Source organism: Heterodontus francisci, chromosome 3 (assembly GCF_036365525.1).
Source record: "Heterodontus francisci isolate sHetFra1 chromosome 3, sHetFra1.hap1, whole genome shotgun sequence".
In the NCBI taxonomy this organism is placed as follows: Eukaryota; Metazoa; Chordata; class Chondrichthyes; order Heterodontiformes; family Heterodontidae; genus Heterodontus; species Heterodontus francisci.
In genome coordinates this window covers 11,777,263-11,797,237 of record NC_090373.1, presented here as the reverse complement: position 1 = coordinate 11,797,237, position 19,975 = coordinate 11,777,263, and the positions used below count along the sequence as shown (strand labels likewise).

The window sequence follows — 19,975 nt, the reverse complement described above, 5'->3', positions numbered from 1 at the left end:
CTCCGGTTTCCTCCCACAGCCAAAGACTTGCAGATTGATAGGTAAATTGGCCATTGTAAATTGCCCCTAGTGTAGGTAGGCGGAAGGAGAATAGTGGGGATGTGGTAGGGAATATGGGATTAATGTTCTTTTGGGCCTCCTTATCTCGAGAGACAATGGATACGCGCCTGGAGGTGGTCAGTGGTTTGTGAAGCAGCGCCTGGAGTGGCTATAAAGGCCAATTCTGGAGTGACAGGCTCTTCCACAGGTGCTGCAGAGAAATTTGTTTGTTGGGGCTGTTGCACAGTTGGCTCTCCCCTTGCGCCTCTGTCTTTTTTCCTGCCAACTACTAAGTCTCTTCGACTCGCCACAATTTAGCCCTGTCTTTATGGCTGCCCGCCAGCTCTGGCGAATGCTGGCAACTGACTCCCACGACTTGTGATCAATGTCACACGATTTCATGTCGCGTTTGCAGACGTCTTTATAACGGAGACATGGACGGCCGGTGGGTCTGATACCAGTGGCGAGCTCGCTGTACAATGTGTCTTTGGGGATCCTGCCATCTTCCATGCGGCTCACATGGCCAAGCCATCTCAAGCGCCGCTGACTCAGTAGTGTGTATAAGCTGGGGATGTTGGCCGCTTCAAGGACTTCTGTGTTGGAGATATAGTCCTGCCACCTGATGCCAAGTATTCTCCGAAGGCAGCGAAGATGGAATGAATTGAGACGTCGCTCTTGGCTGGCATACGTTGTCCAGGCCTCGCTGCCGTAGAGCAAGGTACTGAGGACACAGGCCTGATACACTCGGACTTTTGTGTTCCGTGTCAGTGCGCCATTTTCCCACACTCTCTTGGCCAGTCTGAACATAGCAGTGGAAGCCTTACCCATGCGCTTGTTGATTTCTGTATCTAGAGACAGGTTACTGGTGATAGTTGAGCCTAGGTAGGTGAACTCTTGAACCACTTCCAGAGCGTGGTCGCCAATATTGATGGATGGAGCATTTCTGACATCCTGCCCCATGATGTTCGTTTTCTTGAGGCTGATGGTTAGGCCAAATTCATTGCAGGCAGACGCAAACCTGTCGATGAGACTCTGCAGGCATTCTTCAGTGTGAGATGTTAAAGCAGCATCGTCAGCAAAGAGGAGTTCTCTGATGAGGACTTTCCGTACTTTGGACTTCGCTCTTAGACGGGCAAGGTTGAACAACCTGCCCCCTGATCTTGTGTGGAGGAAAATTCCTTCTTCAGAGGATTTGAACGCATGTGAAAGCAGCAGGGAGAAGAAAATCCCAAAAAGTGTGGGTGCGAGAACACAGCCCTGTTTCACACCACTCAGGATAGGAAAGGGCTCTGATGAGGAGCCACCATGTTGAATTGTGCCTTTCATATTGTCATGGAATGAGGTGATGATACTTAGTAGCTTTGGTGGACATCCGATCTTTTCTAGTAGTCTGAAGAGACCACGTCTGCTGACGAGGTCAAAGGCTTTGGTGAGATCAATGAAAGCAATGTAGAGGGGCATCTGTTGTTCACGGCATTTCTCCTGTATCTGACGAAGGGAGAACAGCATGTCAATAGTCGATCTCTCTGCACGAAAGCCACACTGTGCCTCAGGGTAGACGCGCTCGGCCAGCTTCTGGAGCCTGTTCAGAGCGACTCGAGCAAAGACTTTCCCCACTATGCTGAGCAGGGAGATTCCACGGTAGTTGTTGCAGTCACCGCGGTCACCTTTGTTTTTATAGAGGGTGATGATGTTGGCATCGCGCATGTCCTGGGGTACTGCTCCCTCGTCCCAGCACAGGCAAAGCAGTTCATGTAGTGCTGAGAGTATAGCAGGCTTGGCACTCTTGATTATTTCAGGGGTAATGCTGTCCTTCCCAGGGGCTTTTCCGCTGGCTAGGGAATCAATGGCATCACTGAGTTCCGATTTGGTTGGCTGTATGTCCAGCTCATCCATGACTGGTAGAGGCTGGGCTGCATTGAGGGCAGTCTCAGTGACAGCATTCTCCCTGGAGTACAGTTCTAGGTAGTGCTCAACCCAGCGGTCCATCTGTTTGCGTTGGTCAGTGATTATGTCCCCCGATTTAGATTTGAGGGGGGTGATCTTCTTGATGGTTGGCCCAAGAGCTCTCTTCATGCCATCATACATTCCTCTGATGTTTCCGGTGTCTGAGGCCAGCTGAATATGACTGCATAGGTGTTGCCAGTAGTCGTTTGCGCAACGCCTAACTGTTCTTTGTGCAGTACTTCTGGCTGCTTTAAGTGCTGCGGATGTTAAATCGCTGGGGGCTTTCTTGTAGTTCAAAAGTGCAATGCGCTTAGCGGCTATGACAGGTTCCAGCTCTTCATTATGAGATTGAAACCAGTCTGCATTTCTCTTCACACTTTTGCCGTAGGTGGTCAAAGCTGACTCATAGATGGCGTCTCTGATGTGGGCCCACTTGGTCTCAGCATCCCCTGTGGGAGTGTTTTGAAGGGCTGTTACAAGTGAATTTAGAAATTTTTGTAACAGCTGTGGGTGAGAAATTCTGCTCGTGTTGATGCGCGGGTGGCCCTTCTGCTTGGAATGATGCAACTTCTTTGGTCTGAGTCTAACCTTGCTGCACACCAGGGAGTGGTCGGTGTCGCAGTCCGCACTGTGGAAGCTGCGTGTGATTTGAACACTGTTTAAGGCGGCTCGCCTTGTGACAATGAGGTCTAGCTGGTGCCAACGACGTGATCTTGGGTGCCTCCATGAAACCTGGTGACAGGGTTTAGTGTGAAAGAACGAGTTGGTGATGCAGAGGTTATGATAGGTACACAACTCAAGCAGTCTCTGCCCGTTCTCATTCATCCTTCCAACGCCATAGCGCCCAAGGCAGGAGGGCCATGAGTCATGGTCGGCCCCAACCCTGGCATTAAAGTCCCCCAGCATTATCCCCCAGGGATTAATGTAGGATTAGTATAAATGGGTGGTTGTTGGTCGGTACAGACTCGGTGGGCCGAAGGGACTGTTTCAGTGCTATATCTCTCTGTGACTCTATTCTGCTTCTTTCAGTGCATTTCAGATCATAACAACTCACTGCATAAAGGTTTCCTCAGCTCGCCTCTGGTTCATTTGCCACTTACATTAAATCTGAGGGGTTTTATTATTCATTCATGGGATGTGGACATCGCTGGCTAAGTCAGCATTTATTGCCCATCCCTAATTGCCCTTGAAACTGAGTAGCTTGCTCGGCCATTTCAGAGGGCATTTTAAGAGTCAACCACATTGCTGTGGGTCTGGAGTCACATGTAGGCCAGACCAGGTAAGGACATTAACACACCAGAGGGGTTTATACAACAATTGACAATGATTTCATGGTCACCATTAGGTTTTAATTCCAGATTTTTATTAATTGAATTCAAATTTCACCATCTGCCATGGTGGGATTCTAACCCATGTCCCCAGAGCATTAGCCTAAGCTTCTGGATTACCAGTCCAGTGACATTACCACTATGCCACCGCTTCCCTGTGTCCTGTGGTTACCGACCCTTCTGTCACTGGGAACAGTTTCTTTGACCGACATCACCAGAAGGAGGAAGAGAAGACACCTGAGGGGACACATAGGGCATTGGAGGCTAACATCTTGCAGCAGGTACCACTCCAGGCAGCACTAACCACCATGGACACAGCATTAATGTTAATATGGAGGCGTAGGGTCCAGACAGGAAGATTGAAGTTTACCAGCCCCTCGGTGCTGTGGGTCGTGGGGGGGGCCCTTAAAATACTTGCGGGAGAGGCCCGCCACGACCCACAACTCCAAGAAGGATCCACCGCATCTTACCAGCAGCGTTGAGACCTTGGTGCGGCACCCCTGTCACCAAGTGGCAGGGCCTTCATTTCCCTACTAAAATTTATGCAAATAAATTGGCAGCTGTCCCACGCCAATATGGCTTCCGATCCCCATTTGGGGATTCAAGGTGAGACACAAGTGGGGAGGGGGAAGGAGTTTAATTTTCAGGTTGATGGGGGGGAAATGAAGAAAATTTATTCCATTGGCTGAGGGGATGGCTGGAAGAGGTTAAAGGACAAAGAATGCAAAGTTTGGGGTTGAAAGGTCGGGACCGGCAAAAATGGTTTTTCGGGGAGGAGAGGGAAATAAATATATTGTTTAATTATTGGGGGTGTGGAAGAAGGGCTTTGATGTTCACTTTACTGTATTTATTGAAAGTTAATGTGCCGGTCTCTTTAAAATTTGACATCAACTGTCAAAATGGCACCGGCGCCAGCACAGTGGCACTGGAGGCCGTTGCCAGGGGCGGCCGTTCCACCTCCTCCATTTAAATGAGCCCCCGGGTGTAATATGGCAGGGTCTCAGCGACGGAGAAGTCACATGTGATGCGAGCCTTTTTTCAAGGTCATTGCCGAGAATGGCGGTGGTAAAATTCAGCCCTATATATTGAATAGCCGTGAAAGTCACGAGCACTCTCAACTTTTACGCTACATGGATCTTTTAGGCACATCATGGGAGTCAGCCATTTTGCCACGTGCAACTTCATGAAGTAGGTAACTATAGCCCTGTATCATCATGTATCTATTAGATATAGTTAGCTACAGAACAAGCAGTGACTGAATAGATAAAGGCAATGCAGTAGGTGTGGTCTGTATGAGTATCAGAAGGCATTTGATAAGGTGTCTCACAGAAGGCTTGGTACAAACAATTAGAGTTATGATGCAATAAAAAATGTGGAGCATGGAGGGAAAGTTGTTTAGCAGACAGAAATAAAAGCTTACAGTAAATGGGTGTTATTTGGATTGGTGAAAGGGTTGGAATTGATGTACTCCAGTGGTGAGTGCTGGGCCCACTTTTGTTCACGATGTGTATAGATGATTTGGACATTGGTGTAGTGAGCACAATATCTGAAATTTGCTTATGGCACAACAGTATGGATGATGACAAAAGGTGAGGAGGACGATGAAATACTTCAGGATGGCACAGGCTGGTTAGCAGAATGGGCAGACATGTAGAATTGGCAATTTGATGTGGATAAGTGAGAGATAATACAGTTTGGAGGAAAGCATAAAATGGGAGAATCTATTCAAAAGAATGATGGAAATGAAGGATGCAGAGGAATAGAAACCTAAGGTTCAAATACATATGATTTCCTGAAACAGCAAAAGCAAATAAATAAAGCCTTTGAAAAAGGCCAACAGCATTTTGGGTATTGTGTAAACATTTTGAGTTAAGGAACAAAGAGATTATGATAGATCTATATTGGACGATGGTTGGCCATAAAAATCTAGTACTGTTTTGAGCAAGCCACCATTAATTGGACACCAAAGCCATAGGGGGCATACAGTATAATTTCATCGTGATGATACAAGGGATTGGCAATAATAGTCATGGGGAGAGACTTTCAATTATTTTTAGTACAGAAGACTAAGTGGAGATTTAATGGAGATTTTTTTAAATTATGAAGCAGTTTTATAGGGTGACTGGGAAAAGCCAGATTCCTCTGACTGGGGTTTCGATGATGAAGGGTCATCAATTTAAAATAGTCAATAAGAGAGTGAGACATTTCTTTGCACATAGCGTTGTCGGAATGTGGAATGATTAACCACAGCGAGTAGCTGAGGCACGGATCACTGCCTCTTTTCAGGAAAGAGTAAATAAGCATTTGAAACAGAAGGACGCATAGGACTATGTGAGAAAGCAATACAATGGGATTAGTTTTGGATAGATCTGGTAAAGAACCAACACAGACACAATGGGCTGAATGGCCTCCTTCTGTGTTGCAGTTGTTTATGGCTCGAAGTACCATAGTACTTCCCGACAGTTACATTGGTGTGTAGCTCATTGAGAAGTGTGGAAGAATCCTTAATGCTTGTGCATTATGACTGATTTTTTTTCACCCAGAGTCAGCAAATGTTTCAAAAATATATATTTGTGCAACTGTGGAGTTTGTGGTTCATTTAGTTCAACAACAAAAATGGACAATTCTGCACTTCTGACAAAAGATAAGAATTTTGACCCCATATTAAATCTGTAATTCCTTGTATTCATTTTCACTCAGATTTAATACTTGTGGATTTCTTAAATACAGAAATCAACAAAACTACTTATTTAAACAATGCATTTTCCAGTGAAATTTCAGTGTTACATATTGAACAAGAAATTAAAACTGCTCTGAACATTAATCATAACCTACTGGTTACGGTCTCTCTAATTCTCTTTCTCTTGCTCACTCCCCGCTCCATCGCTCTCACACTTCCCCTGGTCCCGCACCCCCACCCGCTCCATCTCCATTGCTTTCTTTCTCTTTCAATCCCTGTAAATGTACAGCTTTGAATCACAGTTGTAACATAGAACTGACTGCATATTGGATGAGGTTCCAATTTGTTGCTGAATTCTGGAACAAAGAGATGATTCTTACCCGATCACCTTTAGCACCAGGCAAACCAGCAGGACCTGGTAGACCAGGATAGCCAATATCACCATTGGAACCCTACAACATTCAGAAGGAGGTAAAAGAAGTCATGGAATAAAATTCTTGAATTGGAAATATCATCATCGTTTAGAATTGGAGATATTATTATTGCAAAATTTGGTGTTTCTGTTATTCCCTTTTTACATTGTCATCTTAAATGAATAGAAGTACATTGTAAACTTGAACTGTTTTTAAGATTTTTCTCAAATTTTCACTGTTGAATTTATTTGACACATATTTTAACATTCTTCAGCATGAGAAGCAATCTTTCTGAACTTGTCTGCTTCAGCTCACTTTTATGTGAGTTTTTTCCTTTCTGTGGTTTGAATTCCTCAGTAACAGTGAGCTCTTTCAGTTCAGTCTCCTGTGCTGTGGTTCTGCTGTTACTGTGTAAATACTATCTAGCAAAGATTAAATAGAGGCATTGATGGGATTTGTCCCTTGCTTACAGGAGCTACATGCTATCCCTTACTTTAGCAGTATAGAACCACGCTTTAATAGTTCCAGTTGTAATATGCAGTTTGCATCGGTACAAAAGCAATTCTGCCTTTGCACCAGTGCAACCTGGGTGCTGCATTCTGAGCACAACGTCACCCAAAGTGCTCTCAAGCAAGAAATGTGAGTCTGCATCCAGCAGATTGTGTCACAGCACCTGAGTTTCAGGCTGGGTGCAGTCCAATGCAAAGCCAAATTTCAAACAATACCAGCGGTGTCCCCTGGTATCTCCTGGGGATCATTATAAACCTTGTTTTAAATGTTGGCAGGCAGCCAGTGATCCCATCAGCATTCTCCAGAAGTTTGGATTCAACTGAAATTCAGATACCCAGTCAGCAAAGCTCTGTTTTCATAGGGTGGAAATCAACTGTGAGCCAGCAGTCTAACTCTGGTCCACCTACAGCATTGATGAAACCAGTACCTTTACTGTGATGATGCCCTAAGATCAAAACTCTTACTTTAAGGACCAGCACTGACTTCACATTTTCAATATTATCCATTGTCATTAATAAAAAACCCTAATACACTATCAATACTTGCAACTAAAGGACCATAATGGAACTTAAATTAATATTCTGATCTGAAGCAATAATTCGTTTTTAATGAACATTTTGTTGGATTGAAATTGTGCAGTGCAACATGTAAAATCAATTTTCTTTGATTTTAGTGGCACCATTAACTGGCTTATTTTAAATAGATTGATGCCTTCAATAATGTAATGGAAAAGCAAACCCATTGGTGTGCTTGTTATTAACATTGCGCAGAACAATATTAACTCAGCTGACAGTTTAACGAACAAGAACAAAGATTATATACATACATTTACAAGGAGGCTGATCAAAAAATGTTTAAAAAGTTGAAGAAAATACTTACAGCTGGGCCTGGTGGACCAGGAGGGCCAGCACCACCGGCTCCACCTGTGTCACCCTGTACAAAACAAAAACATGGATAGTGAGTTTCCCAATGATTTACAATGTGGGTTTATCTATTGGTAACTTGAATTAATTTAAGAATACACATTAAGGTGGTATTTAATGAAGTTTGTACCTTGGGAAGAAACTATAAACATGGCATCAATGAACATTGTTGTGCAGTGGTTCAAGAGCTCACCACCACCTTCTCAAAGGAAATTGGGGATGGGCAATAAATGCTGGCCTGGCCAGTGACGCCCACATCCCACGAATGAATTAAAAAAAAATCATTCTTTAGTTTCTGTTTAAACACCAATTATATATGTTTAGGAAAAGTCCTTGGTTTCTACAAGTGATACAATCACCAACTGGATATTGAACCAACAGTAAAATCCTAGTCCTCCTTCTAGTGTCTGGATGGTTACAGCATATCCCCCCCTTCAACAACAATGACCTGTATTTATATAGCACCTTTAACAAAATATCATCATCGTTTAGAATTGGAAATATCATTATTGCAAAATTTGGTGTTTCTGTTATTCCCTTTTTACATCGTCATCTCAAATGAATAGAAGTACATTGTAAACTCGAACTGTTTTTAAGATTTTTCTCAAATTTTCACTGTCGAATTTATTTGACACATATTTTAACATTCTTCAGCATGAGAAGCAATCTTTCTGACCTTGTCTGCTTCAAGGCACTTCACAGAGGCATTACGAAGCAAAATTGGACACCGGGCCACAGAATGAAATATTAGGGTAGATGACCAAAAGCTTGGTCAAAGAGGTAGGTTTTAAGGCGTGTCTTAAAGGAGGAAAGTGAGGTGGAGAGGTTTACGGAGGGAATTCCAGTGCTTATGGCCTAGGTAACTGAAGGCACAGGCACCAATAGTGGAACTTTTCTTGAAGATAGACTCTTAGCATATATTCTTTTTAAACAAATAACCAGTCTTTCTAAGATATAATGTACAACAAGGTCCTTCTGGTACAGCAGTGCCTCCTTTTCATGAAGGAACACAGGAGCAAGAGTTGGCCATTCAGCCATTTGGACCTGCTCTGCCCTTCAGTTAGATCTTGTCCAATCTGGACCTCAACTCCATTTTCTTGCCTTTGCTTTTCATTCCTTGATATCCTTACCTAACAAAAATCTATCAGTATCAGTCCTGAAAGCTCAATTTGTCCCAAAATCCACAGCCTTTATTGTGAAAGAGTGCTTCCTGATTTTTCTCCTGATTGGCCTAGCTCTAATTTAGAGGTTATGTCACTTCATTCTTGATTCGCCCACCAGTGGATTTAGTTTTGCTGTAACTACCCTATCAAATTCTTTTAACATTTTCAACACCTCGATCTAATCACCCCTCAATCTAATTTATGCAAAGTGTCCTCCTAATATAACCCTCGAAGGCCCAGTGTCATTCTGGGAATGCAAGCAAGTGATGCTTCATTCTCAATCTTAATGCCTGCATCAGAACCATGATGTTCAATATCCTGTTCAGTCTGCACAATATAATGAGATTCCTGTGATCCTATTACTTGAAGAAAAATACATTTCTGGTCATTTAATTGGAATCAGTTTTTAGCACTTACAGCAGAACTAAGTCTGTGAATCATAGTGTAGATTGGTGATTAATAGGAGGAGTTATGTTTTCCTCACTCATCATTTTTCACTGGGACATGTCCATTAACTTTGAAATCACCAGTTTTGATCAGCATATTCCTTCATTTTCACATTAGCATAGTGATCTTTCTTCATGATCTGACCCCTTCACATGGAGAAGATAGGTTGAGGCACTGTGATTCTCAATTTATGCATGACCCTGGGTGAAGTAAGGAATCACATGGTAGTTTAGCAGGAATGCCAACACTGTAACTGCAAACATACAAGCCAAATTGAACAGTTTGGAAGTATATTTTGCTGGTTCTCATGAATCTTTCAGCCCAACATTTGCAGGTGTGGTTAGATGGTGACAATGTTCAAAGCGTTCTGAAAACTGCTGGAATCCTTACCTGTAGAATAGAAATCCATGGCCTAATTGTGATTCCTCTAGAATTCCATCTAATCCAAAGATTATTTCTAGACATGGAATAGCGAGCTCTAAGCACTGTTGATTTGATTAATTCAATGACTGGAAATTCGGAGAAATTCCACACCATTATTTAGAGAGACTCTTGATGAAAAGTTCCATATAAATCAACACTAACTGTGTCATGAATTTTCAGATGGCATTGACATGATGAGCAATGCTGTCTTGCATTCAACAGTTGCCCCAAATAGCTAATCTCCTTTTCTTACCTTCACCACGTTATTGCTCATGTACTGGACCCACTCTTCAATTTTGACCCTCTCCGTTAGCCAATGTGGGCAAGAGATACTGTTGTGACTTTTTTGGGATGGTCATATGTTTGCCACTAGAATGATAGGGTCTTCAGTGACAGGTAGCTCGAGGTGAACTAGCCCATAATTGTTGATAGGCTCCATTCACCCATCACCACTGTGCTCGCTGACCTTCATTGGCTCTCAGTCCAGTAACACCTAAAATTCTCATCCTTGTTTTCAAAACCTTCATGGCCTCATCCCTCCCTATCTGTAACCTCCTTCAGCCCTACAACCCTCCAAAACATCAAAGCTCCTCCAATTTGGACTTCATGTGCATCCTAAATATCCTTTGGCTCTCCATTAGTGGTCATGCCTTCAGCTGTCTAGGCCCTAAACTCTGAACCCTGCCTAAACCTCCTGCCTCTCTACCTCTCCCCTCCTCCTTTAAGATGCTCCTTAAAACCTATCTCTTTGTTGAAGCTTTTGACCACCTGTCATAATACCTTCTTATGTGGTTTGGTGATGAATTTTGTTTGATAGTCGCTGCTGTGAAGCAGCGGGGGACATTTTACTACATAAAGGCACTATATAAATGCAAGTTGTTGGTGTTCTAGGTTGCTTTCACCTTATGCCATTGATTTTTGCTTAATTCTGTATATCCACATCCAGTGCAAGATCCTTCTAGCATGCTTTACGTCAGCTTGTGTGATTGCCTTGGGAGTGGAATGTTGAGCTACGAAATTAATGAACTCTTCCACTATCTCTGAATAATGACTTGTAATAGCATCTGGATCCAGATACATGGTCAACAGGACCAACAGATCCATTGTTGTAATTAGCGATTATGAAACTTTCAGCACTCAGTGCTGGAAACTAAGTGAAGGTTTAGACTATGACTTGAGGAACATGTGATCTGTAAACACCTGTCACCTGTTGTCAACCATATCTGTATGAGTACAAGAGTGGCACAGCCCATGGGCTGGAGCTTTAGCTCCCCGATAGGTGCGGGCATGGAGGGCGGAGGGCATTGTGCGTTGTAGGTAGTTTTGGGGTGGTTAGAATTAGCTTACTTTATTATTTACTTTATTCTTTAATCTGATACTAACACATTAGTTAAAAAAGGCAGCATACTGATCAAGTTGCAGTATTGATTAGTCAGCTAATGTATAAATTTAAACATTCAGTTCTTTTGTAATCTGCTCTGGTCAGAATAGCTGGCCATCCATGTTAAGCGAGGGATTACAAGCTCCATGTAACCCGTTGTTATTTCAAGGCTGAGGGGCCTTCACAGACAATATTAATCAGATAGTAACTCTGAGAGTGAGTAGAGTTCTGTGCAGAAGAGATAATATTTCAGCCAAAGTGTCTGGGACCGAGGACAGCATGAGCACTCCTTTGCACTGATCTGTACTCATCTCAATTCAAAATTGTAATTAAAAGCCAATCTAATTAGGCTAATAACAGCTAGAGCCATTTGTGTCAATCTACAACCAAACCTCGATCTGGAAGCACACCTGTGAGTGCTGTAGTTATCTTGCTAAGTTTGTTAAGTATAATTTTACTTCTAATAAACTTTCTGGAATAATTATCCAAGTATCCTGTTGCCTTAATTGGTAAGTATTGACCAGACCAAAATTAAGGATGTATGACTTGAAGAACATGTGATCTGTAAACACTATGGCCGGAAATTTATATTGGGCAGGAGGGCTCCGCCCACCAGCCAAAAAGTCAGGGACGAGCCTGCCTCCACCAGGCCTGGAGCCACACCAGGATTTTATTTGGCCCAGGCCCTTAATTGGCCAATCAGCTCTCAGTCCGAGCAGCACCACCAGGAATGGTGGCCACTGCTGGGACTACAGCAGCAAGTGGGACGCTGGCCCTTGAAAAGAGGCAAGTTTGGGGGGCCTCGCCACGGAAAATCAACCAGCCCCAGTGGGGCAAGGGCAGTCGGCTGGAAGTGGGGAGGGAGTGTTGTGCAGTGGGGGTTGTCAGGCCGTCAGGGGGGGCCTCCATGGGGCACAGGGTGCCCGATCAGCAGGGCCGCCCAGCCCGCAAGGAGGCCACCAGGTTTTACTTGGCGTCCTCCTGGGGGACCTCAGCCATCCACCGGCTGCTGGTAAAATACCAGCGGCAGTAGGAGGAGCCCCTTAAGTGATAGTTAATTGGCCACTTAAGGGCCTTGATTGGCCTGGAGTGGGCAGGCCGTTTCTCACTGACGCTGACCCTAGTAAATTTGCAGTGGGGGCAGGAAAGCATCAGGAATGGCAGTCCCCACCTCCTAGTCAATTTTATGACCCCCCCCCCCCCCCCCACCCCACTCCGCGCCTCCACCCGCTCACCAGCTGCTTCTGCACGGGGTTGCAAAATCCCGGCCTATAGTTGCCAACCATACGTGTATGAGTGGAAGAGTAGCACAGCCCGCCAGCTTGATTTTTAGTCCCTCGAAGTGTGCGGGTAAGGAGAGAGCGAGTGCAGAAATTTGCATGGCCAGCCCAACAGTTTTCTGGCTTCAGAATGGCGATGGGTGGCCAATTAAGCTACTTAAAGGCCTGTTAAGGCCTATTGTTAGAGACAGAATGGAATCTGGAATTTTGGCCTCTGGGCCCCCCAAGGAATCAGAGGTCAGCTGCCTGGAAGCTGCTTCCTGGCTTGGAGGTGTGGGTGGGGGAGGGTGAGGGCAGGGATGGCGCTCCAGACAGGCTTTGAGGTTTTAGAAACAATAATCAGAGAAAAAAGCAACAGGCACCTGGAGAGTTTGAGTTAATTAAGGATAGCCAGCATGGATTTGTAAAATGCAGATCATGCTTGATTAATCTAATTGAATTTTTTGATGAAGTAACAGAGAAGGTTGATGGAGGGAATGCAGTGGCTGTTGTCTATATGGATTTCAAGAAGGTGTTCAACAAAGTGCCACATAAAAGGCTGATTAACAAAATTGAGGTCATGGAATAAGAGCTTGAATAAAACACTGGCTTAAGGACAGAAAATGGAAAACAGCCAGTCATGCTAAATGGTTATTTTTCAGACTGGAGGATGGTAGACAGTGGTTTTCCCCAAGGGTCAGTGCTGGGACCACTGCTTTTTTTGCTATATGTAAATGACTTGGATTTTGGAATACAGAGTAGAATTTCAAAATTTGCCAATGATACCAAACTTGGAGGTGTGACAAACAGTGAGGATGATATGAATCGCCTGCAACAGGACAGTGATAGGCTCGCAGAATGGGCAGAGAGGTGGCAAATGGAATTTCATACTGACATGTGTGAGGTGATGCATTTTGGCAGAAGGGATAAGATAAGGCAATATATACTTAATGGCACAGTTCTAAAGAGCATGCAAGAACAAAGGGACCTGGGGGTGTATGTGCATCAATCTTTGAAGGTGGCAGGACATATTGAGAGAGTGGTTAGCAAAACATATGGGATCTTGGGCTTCATAAATAGAGCCATAGAGTACAAAAGCAGTGAAGTTATGTTGAACCTTTATAAATCTCTGGTTAGGCCCCAACCAAAGTATTGAGTCCAATTCTGATCACCATGCTTTAGGAAGGATGTGAGGGTCCTTGAGAAGGTGCAGAGGAGATTTACCAGAATGGTTCCAGGGATGGGGGATTTTAGTTTCAAGGTTAGGTTGCAGAAACTGGGGGTTGTTCTCCCTGGAGCAAAGGAGATTGAGGGAAGAGTTGATAGAGGTGTACAAGATTGTGACAGGCTTAGATAAATTAGGCAAGGAAAAACTGTTCCCATTAATTGATGGTACTAGGAATAGGGGACACAGATTGAAGACTTTGGGCAACAGATGCAGGGGGTATGTGTGGAAGAATTTTTTTACACAGCAAGTAGTAGTGATCTGAAACTTGCTGCCCATGAGGGTGGTGAAAGCAGAGACAATTAATGATTTCAAAAGGAAAATGGATGGGCACTTTTTTTTTAGAATGAGAACATTAAAACATTACAGCGCAGTACAGGCCCTTCGGCCCTCGATGTTGCGCCGACCTGTGAAACCATCTGACCTACACTATTCCGTTTTCATCCATATGTCTATCCAATTTTAGATTAGAATTAGAATATTACAGCGCAGTACAGGCCCTTCGGCCCTCGATGTTGCGCCGAGCTGTGAAACCATCTGACCTACACTATTCCATTTTCATCCATGTGTCTATCCAATGTCCACTTAAATGCCCTTAAAGTTGGCGAATCTACTACTGCTGCAGGCAGGGCATTCCACGCCCTTACTACTCTCTGAGTAAAGAAACTACCTCTCACATCTGTCCTATATCTATCACCCCTCAACTTGAAGCTATGTCCCCTCGTGTTTGCCATCACCATCCGAGGAAAAAGACGCTCACTATCCACCCTATCTAACCCTCTGATTATCTTATATGTCTCTATTAAGTCACCTCTCCTCCTCCTTCTCTCCAACGAAAACAACCTCAAGTCCCTCAGCCTTTCCTCGTAAGACCTTCCCTCCATACCAGGCAACATCCTAGTAAATCTCCTCTGCACCCTTTCCATAGCTTCCACATCCTTTCTATAATGCGGTGACCAGAACTGCACGCAATACTCCAGGTGCGGTCTCACCAGAGTCTTGTACAGCTGCAGCATGACCTCGTGGCTCCGAAACTCGACCCCCCTACTAATAAAAGCTAACACACCATATGCCTTCTTGACAGCCCTATTAACCTGGTTAGCAACCTTCAGGGATTTATGCACCTGGACACCAAGATCTCTCTGCTCATCTACACTAACAAGAATCTTCCCATTAGCCCAGTACTCTGCATTCCTGTTACTCCTTCCAAAGTGAATCACCTCACACTTTTCCGCATTAAACTCCATTTGCCATCTCTCAGCCCAGCTCTGCAGCCTATCTATGTCTCTCTGTACCCTACAACATCCTTCGGCACTATCCACAACTCCACCGACCTTAGTGTCATCTGCAAATTTACTAACCCACCCTTCTACACCCTCTTCCAGGTCATTTATAAAAATGACAAACAGCAATGGCCCCAAAACAGATCCTTGCGGTACACCACTAGTAACTAAACTCCAGGATGAACATTTGCCATCAACCACCACCCTCTGTCTTCTTTCAGCTAGCCAATTTCTGATCCAAAGCTCTAAATCACCTTCAACCCCATACTTCCGTATTTTCTGCAATAGCCTACCGTGGGGAACCTTATCAAACGCCTTACTGAAATCCATATACACCACATCCACTGCTTTACCCTCATCCACCTGTTTGGTCACCTTCTCGAAAAACTCAATAAGGTTTGTGAGGCACGACCTACCCGTCACAAAACCGTGCTGACTATCTCTAATGTACTTATTCTTTTCAAGATGATTATAAATCCTGTCTCTTATAACCTTTTCCAACATTTTACCCACAACCGAAGTGAGGCTCACAGGTCTATAATTACCAGGGCTGTCTCTTCTCCCCTTCTTGAACAAGGGGACAACATTTGCAATCCTCCAGTCTTCCGGCACTATTCCTGTCGACAATGACGACATAAAGATCAAGGACAAAGGCTCTGCAATCTCCTCCCTAGCTTCCCAGAGAATCCTAGGATAAATCCCATCTGGCCCAGGGGACTTATCTATTTTCACACTTTCCAAAATTGCTAACACCTCCTCCTTGTGAACCTCAATCCCATCTAGCCTCGTAGCCTGATTCTCAGTATTCTCAATAACATTTTCTTTCTCTACTGTAAATACTGACGCAAAATATTCATTTAACACTTCCCCTATCTCCTCTGATTCCACACACAACTTCCCACTACTATCCTTGATTGGCCCTAATCTAACTCTAGTCATTCTTTTATTCCTGATATACCTATAGAAAGCCTTAGGGTTTTCCCTGATCCGATCCACCAATGACTTCTCGTGTCCTCTCCTTGCTCTTCTTAGCTTTCCCTTTAGATCCTTCCTGGCTAGCTTGTAGCTCTCAAACGCCCTAACTGAGCCTTCACGTCTCATCCTAACATAAGCCTTCTTCTTCCTCTTGACAAGCGCTTCAACTTCTTTAGTAAACCACGGCTCCCTCGCACGACAACTTCCTCCCTGCCTCACAGGTACATACTTATCAAGGACACGCAGTAGCTGCTCCTTGAATAAGCTCCACATTTCGATTGTTCCCATCCCCTGCAGTTTCCTTCCCCATCCTACGCATCCTAAATCTTGCCTAATCGCATCATAATTTCCTTTCCCCCAGTTATAATTCTTGCCCTGCGGTATATACCTGTCCCTGCCCATCGCTAAGGTAAACCTAACCGAATTGTGATCACTGTCACCAAAGTGCTCACCTACATCTAAATCTAACACCTGGCCGGGTTCATTACCCAGTACCAAATCCAATGTGGCATCGCCCCTGGTTGGCCTGTCTACATACTGTGTCAGAAAACCCTCCTGCACACACTGGACAAAAACTGACCCATCTAAAGTACTCGAACTATAGTATTTCCAGTCGATATTTGGAAAGTTAAAGTCCCCCATAACAACTACCCTGTTACTCTCACCCCTGTCGAGAATCATCTTCGCTATCCTTTCCTCTACATCTCTGGAACTATTCGGAGGTCTATAAAAGACTCCCAACAGGGTAACCTCACCTCTCCTGTTTCTAACCTCAGCCCATACTACCTCAGTAGACGAGTCCTCAAACGTCCTTTCTGTCGCTGTAATACTCTCCTTGATTAACAATGCCACACCCCCCCCCTCTTTTACCATCTTCTCTGTTCTTACTGAAACATCTAAATCCTGGAATCTGCAACATCCATTCCTGCCCCTGCTCTACCCATGTCTCCGAAATGGCCACTACATCGAGATCCCAGGTACCAACCCATGCTGCAAGCTCACCCACCTTATTCCGGATGCTCCTGGCGTTGAAATAGACACACTTTAAACCAGGTTCTTGCTTGCCAGTGCCCTCTTGCTTCCTTGTAACCATATCCCTGACCTCACTACTCTCAACATCCTGTACACTGGCACTACAATTTGGGTTCCCATTCCCCTGCTGAATTAGTTTAAACCCCCCCGAAGAGCACTAGCAAACCTCCCCCCCCAGGATATTGGTACCCCTCTGGTTCAGGTGAAGACCATCCTGTTTGTAGAGGTCCCACCTACCCCAGAAAGAGCCCCAATTATCCAGGAAACCAAATCCCTCCCTCCTGCACCATCCCTGCAGCCACGTGTTCAACTCCTCTCTCTCCCTATTCCTCGCTTCGCTATCACGTGGCACGGGCAACAACCCAGAGATAACAACTCTGTTTGTTTTCGCTCTAAGCTTCCACCCTAGCTCCCTAAATTTCTGTCTTAAATCCCCATCTCTCTTCCTACCTATGTCGTTGGTGCCTATGTGGACCACGACTTGGGGCTGCTCCCCCTCCCCATTAAGGATCCCAAAAACACGATCCGAGACATCACGAACCCTGGCACCTGGGAGGCAACATACCAACCGTGAGTCTCTCTCGTTCCCACAGAACCTCCTATCTGTTCCCCTAACTATGGAGTCCCCAATGACTAATATTCTGCTCCTCTTCCCCCTTCCCTTCTGAGCAACAGGGACAGACTCTGTGCCAGATATCTGTACCCCATTGCTTACCCCTGGTAAGTCGTCCCCCGCAACAGTATCCAAAACGGTATACCTGTTGTTGAGGGAAACAGCCACAGGGGATCCCTGCACTGCCTGCTGGTTCCCTCTCCTTCCCCTGACGGTAACCCATCTACCTACTTCTTTTACCTGAGGTGTGACTACCTCCCCATAACTCCTCTCAATAACCTCCTCCGCCTCCCGAATGATCCGAAGTTCATCCAGCTCCAGCTCCAGTTCCCTAATGCGGTTCTCGAGGAGCTGGAGTTGGGTGCACTTCCCACAGATGCAGTCAGCAGGGACACTCTTGGCGACCCTTACCTCCCACATTCTGCAGGAGGAACATACAACTGCCTTAATCTCCATTCCCACTATTCCAAATTCCCAACAAATCTACTGAAAAACCAAAAAAACAAAAAGTCAAAACTTGTTAGGTTAGCAATCCAACGGACAGAACTTCCCAAATAAAAAGTTTACCTTATCAACACACCAGAGTCCTTTTTTTTTGGTTAGAGGAGGAGGGTGGGTGGGAGACACTACACGTGTAGTGTCTCGGGTACAGCCACCACACAAATATATACCTTTTTCCTTACCCAGCAGTCCCCTGGTCCTCCGAAAACAAAAGGGAATTCACTTTTAAACTTACGCTGAAATTGACTTCTCAGCTGTATCCCGTTCACGCACCTCCGTTGCTATCAACGCTGCAGTCACCGAAACTAAAAGAAAGAGATTCTAAACCACACAAATATATACCCTTTTCCTTACCCAGCAGTCCCCTGGTCCTCCGAAAACAAAAGGGAATTCACTTTTAAACTTACGCTGAAATTGACTTCTCAGCTGTAAGCCCGTTCACGCACCTCCATTGCTATCAACGCTGCAGTCACCGACCACTTAAATGCCCTTAAAGTTGGCGAGTCTACTACTGCTGCAGGCAGGGCGTTCCATGCCCCTACTACTCTCTGAGTAAAGAAACTACCTCTCACATCTGTCCTATATCTATCACCCCTCAACTTGAAGCTATGTCCCCTCGTGTTTGCCATCACCATCCGAGGAAAAAGACTCTCACTATCCACCCTATCTAACCCTCTGATTATCTTATATGTCTCTATTAAGTCACCTCTCCTCCTCCTTCTCTCCAACGAAAACAACCCCAAGTCCCTCAGCCTTTCCTCATAAGACCTTCCCTCCATACCAGGCAACATCCTAGTAAATCTCCTCTGCACCCTTTCCATAGCTTCCACATCCTTCCTATAATGCGGTGACCAGAACTGCACGCAATACTCCAGGTGCGGTCTCACCAGAGTTTTGTACAGCTGCAGCATGACCTCGTGGCTCCGAAACTCGACCCCCCTACTAATAAAAGCTAACACACCATATGCCTTCTTAACAGCCCTATTAACCTGGGTAGCAACCTTCAGGGATTTATGCACCTGGACACCAAGATCTCTCTGTTCATCTACACTACCAAGAATCTTCCCATTAGCCCAGTACTCTGCATTCCTGTTACTCCTTCCAAAGTGAATCACCTCGCACTTTTCCGCATTAAACTCCATTTGCCATCTCTCAGCCCAGCTCTGCAGCCTATCTATGTCCCTCTGTACCCTACAACATCCTTCGGCACTATCCACAACTCCACTGACAGTGTCATCTGCAAATTTACTAACCAACCCTTCTACACCCTCTTCCAGGTCATTTATAAAAATGACAAACAGCAGTGGCCCCAAAACAGATCCTTGCGGTACACCACTAGTAACTAAACTCCAGGATGAACATTTGCCATCAACCACCACCCTCTGTCTTCTTTCAGCTAGCCAATTTCTGATCCAGAATGGTCTTCCTCATCTGTAATTACCTTGTGGCCATCTGCAGCTTTGGAGACTTGACAGATTAAGGTATGAGCCCTTTCCCGGTGGCCTGTGTGAAAGTTGTTGTTGCTCTGAAAATTTCGCTTCAGTTTTTTTTAACTAAGTAGACAAACTGCCACAGTGACGGGATCGAGGACTCAGCTGTACAGAAGAATCAAACCTGTGTTCCATCTCTCCATGGCATTGTGCGATGGCACCAATGCTCTCTATCACTGTACCATCCAAGCAGTGTGTAATCCCTCATCAGCAAATATTTTTGTAGATTCACTGTTGATAACGGGCTCTTAATTATAAAAGCAATTGAGGTACTAATTTCCAATGAGTATCTTGAAGGCAATTTAACAACAAAGCAGATGGTACTACATGCGGCCATAGAAGC

The 19,975-nt window shown here is 44.8% G+C and overlaps 1 protein-coding gene across 1 annotated transcript in view; it reads right to left on the bottom strand.

The window, feature by feature from the left end:
* The window catches only part of LOC137366606 (collagen alpha-1(IX) chain-like), a 230,725-nt gene that overhangs the window by 29,011 nt on the left and 181,739 nt on the right, over window positions 1-19,975 (bottom strand). Inside the window, exons 27-28 of the mRNA XM_068028325.1 lie at window positions 7,797-7,850; window positions 6,375-6,446 (exon numbers count right to left, since the gene is read on the bottom strand). Of these exons, the coding sequence (XP_067884426.1) occupies window positions 6,375-6,446; window positions 7,797-7,850 (126 nt within the window). The remainder of the gene's footprint in view (window positions 1-6,374; window positions 6,447-7,796; window positions 7,851-19,975) is intronic.